This window comes from Anoplopoma fimbria, chromosome 3 (assembly GCF_027596085.1).
Source record: "Anoplopoma fimbria isolate UVic2021 breed Golden Eagle Sablefish chromosome 3, Afim_UVic_2022, whole genome shotgun sequence".
Taxonomy (NCBI): domain Eukaryota; kingdom Metazoa; phylum Chordata; class Actinopteri; order Perciformes; family Anoplopomatidae; genus Anoplopoma; species Anoplopoma fimbria.
In genome coordinates, this window is record NC_072451.1 from 5,256,800 (window position 1) to 5,267,814 (window position 11,015).

The 11,015-nt window shown below is 39.3% G+C and overlaps 1 protein-coding gene across 1 annotated transcript; it reads right to left on the reverse strand.

Annotated features, from left to right (window-relative positions):
- Nucleotides 1-1,256: 1,256 nt before the first annotated feature.
- On the reverse strand, nt 1,257-9,348 carry LOC129113031 (zinc finger protein 236). The gene is made up of 4 exons (XM_054625140.1): nt 9,063-9,348; nt 5,481-6,092; nt 2,794-3,564; nt 1,257-2,142 (listed from the first exon to the last, which is right to left on the reverse strand). The coding sequence occupies exons 1-4, from the start codon at nt 9,289-9,291 to the stop codon at nt 1,349-1,351; spliced, it is 2,406 nt and encodes an 801-aa protein (XP_054481115.1). The 5' UTR covers nt 9,292-9,348; the 3' UTR covers nt 1,257-1,348.
- Between the last annotated feature and the right edge of the window lie 1,667 nt (nt 9,349-11,015).

Genomic DNA, 11,015 nt, shown 5'->3' on the forward strand with positions numbered 1-11,015 from the left:
TCATGCTCCTCACTGGCTGTGTGTATTTTGTTCTATCTGATTTAATATAAAATATCTCCCCCAAAATAAATATCAGTCAAAGGGAAAACATAACCAAAGAGCAGCTTCAAATTGCTTTTACACATACGTGATGGAGACCGTGTGTATTACTGAGGTATTTCAAGTTTCTTTAGTTACTTGAAGATGATTTAACAAACGTATTGCAGTCCCATCCCTTTCTCCCCCCAAAAAATAAAAAATAAAACATTACCCAGTATGTTTGAAATCATTACCCAAATGTTTTGAAATAAACCAACTGAAAATTGAGCAAAACATTATCAAAACATATTTACATGCAGCTTTAAAGGCTATAGTAATGTGAGGTATACGGTACATTGTTGTATGAGTGTAGGGTTAGTTTGGTTCAACTTTAAATGAAGACACTACTGTCTGTTTCATCAACAGTACACAGCTCCATAATCAACTTAAAAAAAAAAAGGGAAAAAAAGAAAGGTAGTACCCTCAGTGTGTCCTCCTCAAAGAAAAACTAGGCATTTTTCCATATTTTCCGATTAACTGAAGAAGATCCACAAAAGGAAAGTGTATATTAGTAAAAAAAAAAATATTTAAAACTTGATGACACTAACTGATTTCACATTTTGGCATTAAAACATCTGATTAGAGAATAAACCAGTTCTTGATCTCTAGTCGACATAATGATTCTATGATTTGTTCTCATTCAGCCAAATTCCACTAAATACATTTTTAGCCTAAAAAGTATATTATTACAAACCCTATCCTTCACTAAAGAACAAACAATACGCTGACAGGTGAAAAGCATGTTTTCCAATCTGGAAATTCAGTAAATTTAGTGCAAAATTATTTCTCATTACTTGTTAATTAAAAGGACAACATTTTAGATTTGAAATGTCATTAAGGAGACAAAGAGCAGTGTGATTCTGTATGAGGGTGAGGTTTGTTTAGTTGGACTAAAAAAGGTTAAGTTACAGTCTATGGTGATGATAATATTGTATTTTTAGTTATGGACCAAAATGTCTTGGGACTGGGTCACATTAGTTGTACTCCAGTTAGTGCATTGATCAACATTTACTTAATGTCAATGGCCATTACCATTCTTAAAACAAATGATTACACTATTTTCAGTTGATTGAAACTAGTGATCAGTCTGAGTAACAGAAAACGTGACAGTAGGTCAAAGGAAAAGGAAAACATTTTGTGCAAAGTACATTTTGTACTGGAAATACATTTTTGTCCTTACCGCAAAAAAACAAGATAGTATTCAGTCGTTAATGCATGTAGAAAATAATGTTTTTGTTATTTTTCCTTGTTTTTGTCAAATGCTAAATATTTATTCAACATGCAGCTTAAGGTGCAATTTCAGGATGCTCATCTGATTAAAAACCTCCCCACATATCTCACAGCTGAAGGACTGCTCTGTGATACTTTTACACTGGTGCCTCTGAAACAAGCTGAAACTATCAAAGCTTTGCCCGCAAGTCGAGCATATGAAGCAGTTTTGCCCCGTGGCGTCCTCCGCGCCGCCGTTATCCGTATGGTTGCCTGAGGCGGTCGTACTGAACTCAAACCCTCCAGCCTCGTGAGTCCTGTCACTCACTGCTGCGTACTCGTTCGCAGACAGCTCTGCTGCCAGATGTTGATCCTGCAGCTCAAGAGTCAGGTCAGAGCGTCTTGTTTGCATGCACATGGCTGAATACTGATCGATGTGCATCATTTCGTCCTTTTCTTTGTCGTCTAGAAAAGGCAGATCTCTGATTGGTGATGTGAACCCCTGCTGTTCATTGGAAGCTCCAGGAGCAGGACTGAGGTGATACTTGACATCACGTAACAGCACACAGACGGTTTGTTCCGTATCGCTACTCTTCTCGGTCCCAGATGTCCACAGATGACTTTGCTCTGTGCCGTTTTGTGTCCCTGCCTGACTCAGAGTGTGAAAGTCTTCCCTGTTTGGCTCCATCTTCACCATCACTGTTTGCTCACCAACTGCCTCGCTGTACGCGGTGCCCAGCAGCTGCTCCTCTAAAGCTGCCAGTCCGGTCTTGGGTTCTGCCAGGTTCTTCAGCGATTGATTTTCAGGCATTGTAAACATCAGGTGATTTGCCTCCAGCACGTCTGTGTTCTCCCCTAGTCAGAGAAAAACAAGCGATAGAATTAAATGAGAAAAAACTAAATAACATAAATGGTGGAGTTAAGATGACATACTTGTTTAATTATACAGTATATTTAATATTTCACCCTAAAGAGCTCTATTTCAAGACATTTAGAAAAAAATTCTATCCACTATTTCTAAAAATTCAGAGAACCCACTTTGTTAATGTATTTCCATTATGTGCCACCTTTGTCTGTAGTCAACATTTTGGTCACTGATTAATTTACTTTTTTCTTTTTTTTTTAAATCATAAATGCCAAAAATTCACTGGCTCCAGCTTCTGTTGCTTTTCATAGTCTTTAAAGATAAAAAAAAAAACTGAATATTTAAAGTTTGGGAGTTTTTGGACAAATAAAGTTAATTGAATGTGCCAACTTGGCCTTCAGGAAAATGTTTTGGCATAATTTGCAGCAACGTCTAAGATTTTATAGATGAAATTATTGAGAAGTTTATCAAGAAAACAATAGACATTAGTAATGTATTTAGGCTTAATAAATACTGGATAGAACAGATTGAAAGGAAAGAGGGAGAGAGAGAGGACATGTAGCAAAGGGCCGCTGGTCGGATTTGAACCCGGACCTCTGCGGTCAGTAGCTTCTCTAGGAATAACGCAGATCCTCTCTTACCATTTCTGTGCGTCTTCATGTGGCCCTTCAGGCTACTCTTCTGATTGAAACACCTCCCGCAGATATGGCAACCGTACGGCTTCTCCCCGGTGTGGATCCGCAGATGTCTCTCGAGGTGGCCGGCGCGCTCGAAGATCTTTCCGCAGTACGAGCAGACGAAGCACTTCTTCGGTTTGATGACCTGAAAGGACCGGCTTCCTCTCTGCCGGTGGGGATTCAGCGAGGCCCCCGCCGCCCCGTGCAAACCTGCTTCACTTGGTATCATGAGCGCGTCTGAGGATCCGTAAGGCGTTTGGGAGACCATGCTGTTGTTAAGATCCCCGTATGGTTTACTTGGAAAGGAGAACGTGCTACAAGAAGCTTCGACTGGTGGAGGAAGTAACTGAGCCATCCCCGGGTAGGACGTCATACTCTGAGCGGAGCTGCACAGATACTCTGAAGTGTTGATCTCTGTGTTGTTTTGACTTTGCAATCTGGACATCCACTGCTGGCTGTCCCTCCCAAATGTTGTGAAGTTCTCACTGAGGTCCTCTCCTCCTTCCTCGGCCTGCTCGGCTCCTCCAAGGAACAGTGGCGGTGCTATTATATTCTCCTCTGCGGGCTCACATTTCACGAGTACGGGTGTTGTGAGAATGTCCTCGTTCTTAGGAAGGTCATCCACGGCTTTCACCTGGATCTCTTCCTCAGGGCGAAGAGCGTCGGTACATGGGTTCACCTCGGGAATCTGCTTCTGTTCGACCACTTCGATCTGCAGGGGTTTGGGCTGAATACCTGTTAAAGTAGAAAGAAGTATTTATATGCACTTTTACTGGCAACATCTAACTTTTTAACAAATGGTGTAGCCATATGTGTTGGTCATGCAAAGGTTGCTATCCAAATGAAAAATTATTCACACAAACAACACTTACTTACATCCAACTAACAACTTCAAACACTTCTTTCAAATATTACATACAGTATAAACTAGTACTTGTAATAGAACAATCTAAAAATTCAAAACTCCAATAAAACCATTTAAAATCTGTATTTCTCCTCTTTTTGCTCTGTTTAAAATAACGTGACATTTTTGGATGTGTGCGAGTGTGAGTGTGTGTGTGGGTGTGAGTGTGGGTGTGAGTGTGTGTGTGTGTGTGTGTGTGTGTGTGTGTGTTCTTCTCAGATGCTGCTATGTTGCGTTTTTTGTGTCGTTTTATGTTTCTGTTCTTTATGTTATTCTGTTGATTGTTTGGAGCATGGGGGGCAAGACAAATCTGTGTGTGTACGGACAATAAAGTTTTGTAAAATGTTTGTAAAACGTACTGTCACGGCAATCTATCATATGTATTATTGCCCTCAGCAAACCAGGCTCTTACATTTCTCAAATGCATAACAGAAAAAGTAGCGAGCCGTGCTGATGAAAAAAAATCATGACACCAAGACATGTGACAAGAATTTTGGATTTGACACCACAAAAAGATGCATAAAGGTAAAGCTGTACACTTAAAAAAAAAGAAAAGGCCGTACAGTACGTAATATTAGCATGAACAAGAAATGAGATGTGACCCCAGTAATTAATACCCTATGAGTTTTGCTCGGAGCAGCAGAGAGGATATTAAAGGTCGTCCTTCTTATAAGGCAGCCAGGCGAACACAGCTGTCTAAGGGGAACTTTTTAGTCCCCCCCCCCCGTCTCGTCTCGTCTCGCCAAAACCACACAGTTTTTCTCTGCACCGAGGAATGTCACAGCCAGAGACTTCCAACTGTGAATTGTACCAAGACTCCAAGACAGGGGACAAAAAGAAATACATAAAGAAATACAACTAGCTACCAACGGGTCAGGGAGATTCTGGAGGACTTTTTAAAATTCAGAGATGCATTTATTGCACCACATATTTATGAAAAGTCCCACAGATTATAAACATTATTTAAAGTCACGGGTTAGTCTCTATACTGTATTAACTATAAGAGAATTCAATCATTAATACAATTGTCACGTTAAATTTAAAAACTGAGAATGTGAGCCTTTCCTAATCCTGCCCTGCTGAAGGGACCTTGAGCAAAATACATAAATCCCCACCAGATCAACCCCTAAAAAGGTCCCGACCTCCCTGAGCAGGAAAATACTATGAAGAATTTATTCATTTTCAAATTGTTCTTCAGACAATAAAGTCTGAGTGCAAATACTCCTTTTTGGGACAACGCCCTGCTGAGCATGTAGCTCAAATCTAACTGACACTTTAAAAAGTATTCCATTCTTTCCTGAAAATGAGCTTCAGAGGAGAAAATGCTTTGCTCAAAGGCCACTCTAAAAGTAGTAGTTGTTGAGTAGTAGTTGGGCGGCTGTGGCTCAGTGGAGAGCAGGGTCGTCCTCCAATCAGAGGATCGGCGGTTCGATCCCTGGCTCCGGCAGTCCATGTCGATGTGTCCTTGGGCAAGACACTTAACCCTGAGTTGCTCCCGAAGGCTGTGCCATCGGTGTATGAATGGGTGTGAATGATTAGAGAGACCCTGATGGGCAGGTGGCACCTTGCATGGTAGCCCCTGTCATCAGTGTATGAATGGGTATGAAAGGGTGAATGATTAGTAATGTAAAAGCGCTTTGAGTGGTCGGAAGACTAGAAAAGCGCTATACAAGTACAGTCCATTTACCATTACCATTTGACAAAAGGAAGGATTTCATTTGCTTAGACAATGAGGTACTTTACTTACATCTTCCATGAATCTTCATGTGCTCCTTCAGGCTGCATTTCTGATTGAACAGTCTCCCGCATGTCTCGCAGCGATACGGTTTCTCACCCGTATGAATCCTTTTATGCCTCTCCAGGTGCCCGGAGCGCTCAAACCATTTACCGCAGTACGGGCAGATGAAGCCCTTCTTGAACATCAACCTCTTCGCCGCCGTCCTCCTCCGCACTGTGTTGTACGAGTTGCGGTACTGGCTGTAACCCAGCAGCCCGCGGCTGAACGGGCTCTGCTGAAACCCACCGGAGCTGCTGCAGGACGCGACCGGTCTGGAGTCCAGAGAAGCTTCAGGGAGACACGACAAGGAGTTCTGCCCTAAATTTAAACAATCTGAGTTGTTGCGTGTTGTGTGAGTTTGCATCGTTGGCCTCCATTGTGCACTGTTCCTTTCATACGAGGCCGGTTCTTCTCCCAGCCGGTCAGGTTGTCCTCTGTTCTCTTCACTTCCTGCTTCCACAGGTTCACGTTTCACCTGAACCTCAGGTACGGACAGGCTGTTGTGGTCTGTATGGTTATGGTTCTTGTCAGCCGGCCCCTTTTCAAGCGAGGTCCTCTCATCATCGACGACCCTCTGATTGTCTGTGGAAAGGCAATGATAAAGTTGAAGAACATTGTACTAGTGTTGGGTTAAAAATGTATCAAAAATTGATAGATGGGAGTAGGAACAAAATAATGGTAATGACCAAGGGAGTGTATGCATGTTCCCAGGGTCCTAAGTTCCTAGGGTCCTACTTTATGTTCCCATGGTCCTAAGTTCCCAGGATCCTAAGTTCCTAGGATCCTAAATTCCCAGGATCCTATGTTCCTAGGGTCCTACTTTATGTTTCCAGGGTCCTAAGTACCCAGGTTTCAAAGTTTCCCAGGGTCCCAAGTTCTCAGGTCCTACGTTTTCAGGCTCCTAGTTCCTAGGGTCCTACGTTCTCAGGGTCTTACGTTCCTAGGGTCCTGCTGTATGTTCCCATGGTTTTAAGTCCCAAGGGTCATAAGTTCCAAGGATCCTATTGTGAGTTCCCAGGGTTCTAAGTTCTCAGGGTTCTAAGTTCTCAGGGTCATAAGTTCTCAGGGTCATCAATTCTCAGGGTCCTAAGTTCCCAGGGTCCTAAGTTCCTAGGATCCTAAGTTCCTAGGGTCCTACTTTATATTCCCAGGGTCCTAAGTACCCGGGGTCCTAAGTTTCTCATGGTCCCAAGTTCCTAGAGTCCTACGTTCCTAGGGTCCTGCTGTATGTTCCCATGGTTCTAAGTTCCAAGGGGACATAAGTTCCAAGGATCCTACTGTGAGTTCCTAGGGTCCTCAGTTCTCAGGTTCCTAAGTTCTTAGGGTCCTGAGTTCCCGGGTTACATGTTCCCAGGATCCTACTGTATATTCCCATGGTTCTAAGTTCTCAGGGTTCTAAGTTCTCAGGTTTCTAAGTTCCAAGGGTCATAATTTCCAAGGGTTCTAAGTTCCCAGGGTCCTACTGTGTGTTCCTAGGAAACAACTATTAGCTTTGTGAAGACATAGTGGAGTAATGTCTTGCTTTGTTGCCAAAGCAGAGATGCCCGTGGTGTTGTAGTGCATGTTTGTGCACGTGAGCGTTGGACGCCACTCTGCACTGCTCTCATATGGTGGATACAGCTGATACCCCGGAAGCGTAGCACCCACCCTCGAGTTCCCCTTAGGTAAACACTATTAGCTCTTTCATTACTAATGATGTAGTTTGCACGGTTGGCGGCTTAGCCTTCACCATGTTTTGAGCGGTTTACAGGAATTAGAAATTCTCCCAATCTCGTATTGAGCACCTTTAAGCTATGATCTTTGGTGATTTCATGACTCCTATAATTTAATACATTCCCTTGAGACTAAGCCTATTACATTGAGGGCCGTATGCCAGTGCTGGGGAACAGAAAACCAATTGTTCAAATATAGTTCCAACAATAGCCCATATTGTGTCCAGCGAATTAAGAGCTGGGGGACATCTTTATCGGGTTCCAATTAAATGCATTTGTGTGAGCACATACAGCGGGTAAAATAAGTATTGAACACGTCACCATTTTTCTCAGTAAATATATTTCTAAAGGTGCTATTGACATGAAATTTTCACCAGATGTCGGTAACAACCCAAGTAATCCATACATACAAACAAAACAAAACAAATAAGTTCAGAAATTAAGTTATATGTAATAAAATGGAATGACACAGGGAAAAACATTCACCCTCTTTTAGCTCAGTGTTTGGTCTCCACCAACTCCAGAGGGGAATATCTGGCCCTTTAGCTGCTAAATGCTCCACTACGTTCACCAGCTAGTGGCTAAATGTGTCTGTCTGGTGCTCGGAGGAGAGTGTGCAATTCAATTATGGAGCTTTTTCCACTGTAAACAGCATTATGAGAGCGTAGTGAGTGAACTAAAACAGTAAATTAACAGCTAATTGACAGCTAAAGAATGAATGGAAACTCACTATAATGCTCTGTTAAGCTCTGTAAGTTCATCACTAGTCATTTTAAAGTCAAATTAACTATTAGGCAATTCCACTGCTTTTGCAAAGATACAAGGCTTGACTGCAACAGCATCATATACATGCAATGTGGATGCATCATTCATTTTTCTTTTAGTTTACATCAAAACAATGCTTTAGATGCATGGCATCTTTGGAGATGTCACATGTACAGCTGATTGCCAGGCATTTTTTTTATAGCTGATACAACACTGATGGCATTCAAACACCATTAAAGCACTGTTCATAAATGTGAGCAAGTTATTTCAGTGTGCAGATCCCTGCAGACAGACAGAACCAAGCAGACCAAGGTCAGAAGTGAGTGAAGAAGTACTAACCTGAGCCTTCCACTTAGCACTTATTGTATTCGTATTAGTTTGTTTCTGCACTTATTGTATTCGTATTAGTTTGTTTCTGCTCTTATTGTATTCATATTAGTTTGTTGCACTTATTGTATTCATATTAGTTTGTTTCTGCACTTATTGTATTCATATTAGTTTGTTGCACTTATTGTATTCATATTAGTTTGCACTTATTGTATTCATATTAGTTTGTTGCACTTATTGTATTCGTATTAGTTTGTTGCACTTATTGTATTCATCTTAGTTTGTTGCACTTATTGTATTCGTATTAGTTTGTTTCTGTACTACTTTTGGTATTCGTATTAGTTTGTTTCTGTACTTTTGCTCTGGTTTATGCTCTTAGATGCTTGTTTAAGAAAGGAGATGCACTTATGACTTCTGGTGACTAGTAGTTCTCTTGAATACCTATGTTGAATACACTTCCTGTAAGTCGCTTTGGATAAAAGCGTCTGCTAAATGACTGTAATGTAAATGTAATGTAATCTAGCTTATCAAATGTGAAGAATTATTGCTTTTATCTGTTAAATTAAATTTTAAATTGAATATCATTGTGTTTTGGATAGTTGATACATTGGGTTCTGGGAAAGTGTGGCAAGCATTTTTCATTATTTGAGTGGAAAGCAGAGATTTGTGCATTTCTTAGACAGTGCATCCCCTGGTTAACCTGCAGATAGACTGTGTTTTTGGGGGGTCTGTTTGAGGTCCATCTCACCATGGTGGTCGGGTTGCAGGGTCACTCTCTCCTGCAGAGATCTCAGCTCGCTGTGCAGGACCTCGATGTTGCTCTTCAGCTTCTGGATCTCGTTCTCGCGTTGACACATGTCCAGCCGCAGCACCACCATGCCATCCTCCACAACTTTGGAGATTTCTGCCACTGCTGCTTTGGACAATGCATCGATCACGGAGGCTATCTGAGCCCGCAGAGAGACACTGCTCAGCATAGTTTAAACAAACAAAAAAAAACAACAACAAACAAAGTGGCAGCAAAGCCTGAAGACTACTGGGAGGAAAGAGGCATCAACTCTCCGAGACAAGCCATCTCTGGAGCCGCTGGCCGGGTACAGACTGAGGATGTTTGGGTTGTCTGCTTCAACGTGGACCTCTCTCAGCTAGCAGCAGATTATTGGTACAAAGAATAAACACAAGTTCTCGTTTTACGGAAGTGATGACACGATTACCGTAAGTACAGGCGAGAAGGCGCAACGCGTGTTGTGAAGAGGCCCTTCAGAGGTTTTTATTTAACCTTTAAATAAAACCTTTAAATAAAACAAACAAACATTTTAAAAAACATACTGCCATGGCACCATTTTTCAAAATATAAATATATATATATATATATATATATATATATACACATATAGTTTATGTATATATATATATATATATATATATATATATATATATATATATATATATATATATGACTATATATGATATATATATATGTAAATATATCATAATATAGTCATGAAGTATATATATACACATAAATACATATATATAGTTTGTGTATATATATACTTAATCATGATATATTTACATATATATATACATATATACTATATGTAAATATATATTATAATATAGTCATGAAGTATATATATACATAAATACATATATATATATATATATTCATGACTATATCATGATATATTTACATATATATACATATATATATGTAAATATATCATAATATTATGAAGTATATATATATACACATAAATACATATATATATATACATATAGTTTATGTGTATATATATATATATATTCATGACTATATCATGATATATTTACATATATATACATATATATGTAAATACATCAAAATATAGTCATGAAGTATATATATACACATAAATACATATATATATACATGTACAGTACCAGTCAAAATTTTGGACACACCTTCTCATTCAATGGTTTTCTTTTTTTTATTTTTTTTTTTTTCTACATTGTAGATTAATATTGAAGACATCCAAACTATGAAGGAACACATATGGAATTATGTGATAAACAAACAAATGCTCAACAAACCAGAATATGTTTTATATTTTAGATTCTTCAAAGTAAATGAGAAGGTGTGTCCAGAATATGTTTTATATTTTAGATATACTTTATATACAAAGTACCAGTTTTGAATGAAGAATCTAAAATATAAAACATATTCTGGTGTTGAGCATTTGTTTGTTTACCACATAATTCCAAACTTTTGACTTGAATGTGCTGTGTATATATTTTGACTATATGACTATATGCTTGTTTGAGGGTGTTTTATTTTGTGTTATTATCCCTTAAAAGTCTAACCACAGACTGTAAATTAGATACAACTAGAAGTCCTATATACATTGCATTTATTGCATTTTATTTAAATGTAACAATCCTTGTAAAATAAATGAAAAACAAAAGGTAGAAAAGCATAAGAACATAATTTGTGGAGGAAAAAAGCGTGGCATCATATAGTAAGATATTGCAATCTGTTTACATTATCTTAAGGAATTCTGAGTGACTCGCTGCAAGAAAGAAAAAACACATTTATTGTATTTTTCCAATATATCATTTAGTAGCAATTGTATTTTGTATTACCAATCTGATTCTGTAAAGTAACTCAAGCTGTCAGATAAATGTAGTGCAGTACTTTGAATGGAAATGGTGGCTGTGTGCA

Coding starts and splice junctions, on each gene's coding strand:
- LOC129113031 (XM_054625140.1), bottom strand. CDS start 9,291: ATGCTGAGCAGTGTCTCTCTGCGGGCTCAGATAGCCTCCGTGATCGAT. Junction 6,093..9,062: donor CCTGCAACCCGACCACCATG/GTGAGATGGACC, acceptor GCCTTTCCACAG/ACAATCAGAGGGTCGTCGAT. Junction 3,565..5,480: donor CATGAAGATTCATGGAAGAT/GTAAGTAAAGTA, acceptor CTACTTTAACAG/GTATTCAGCCCAAACCCCTG.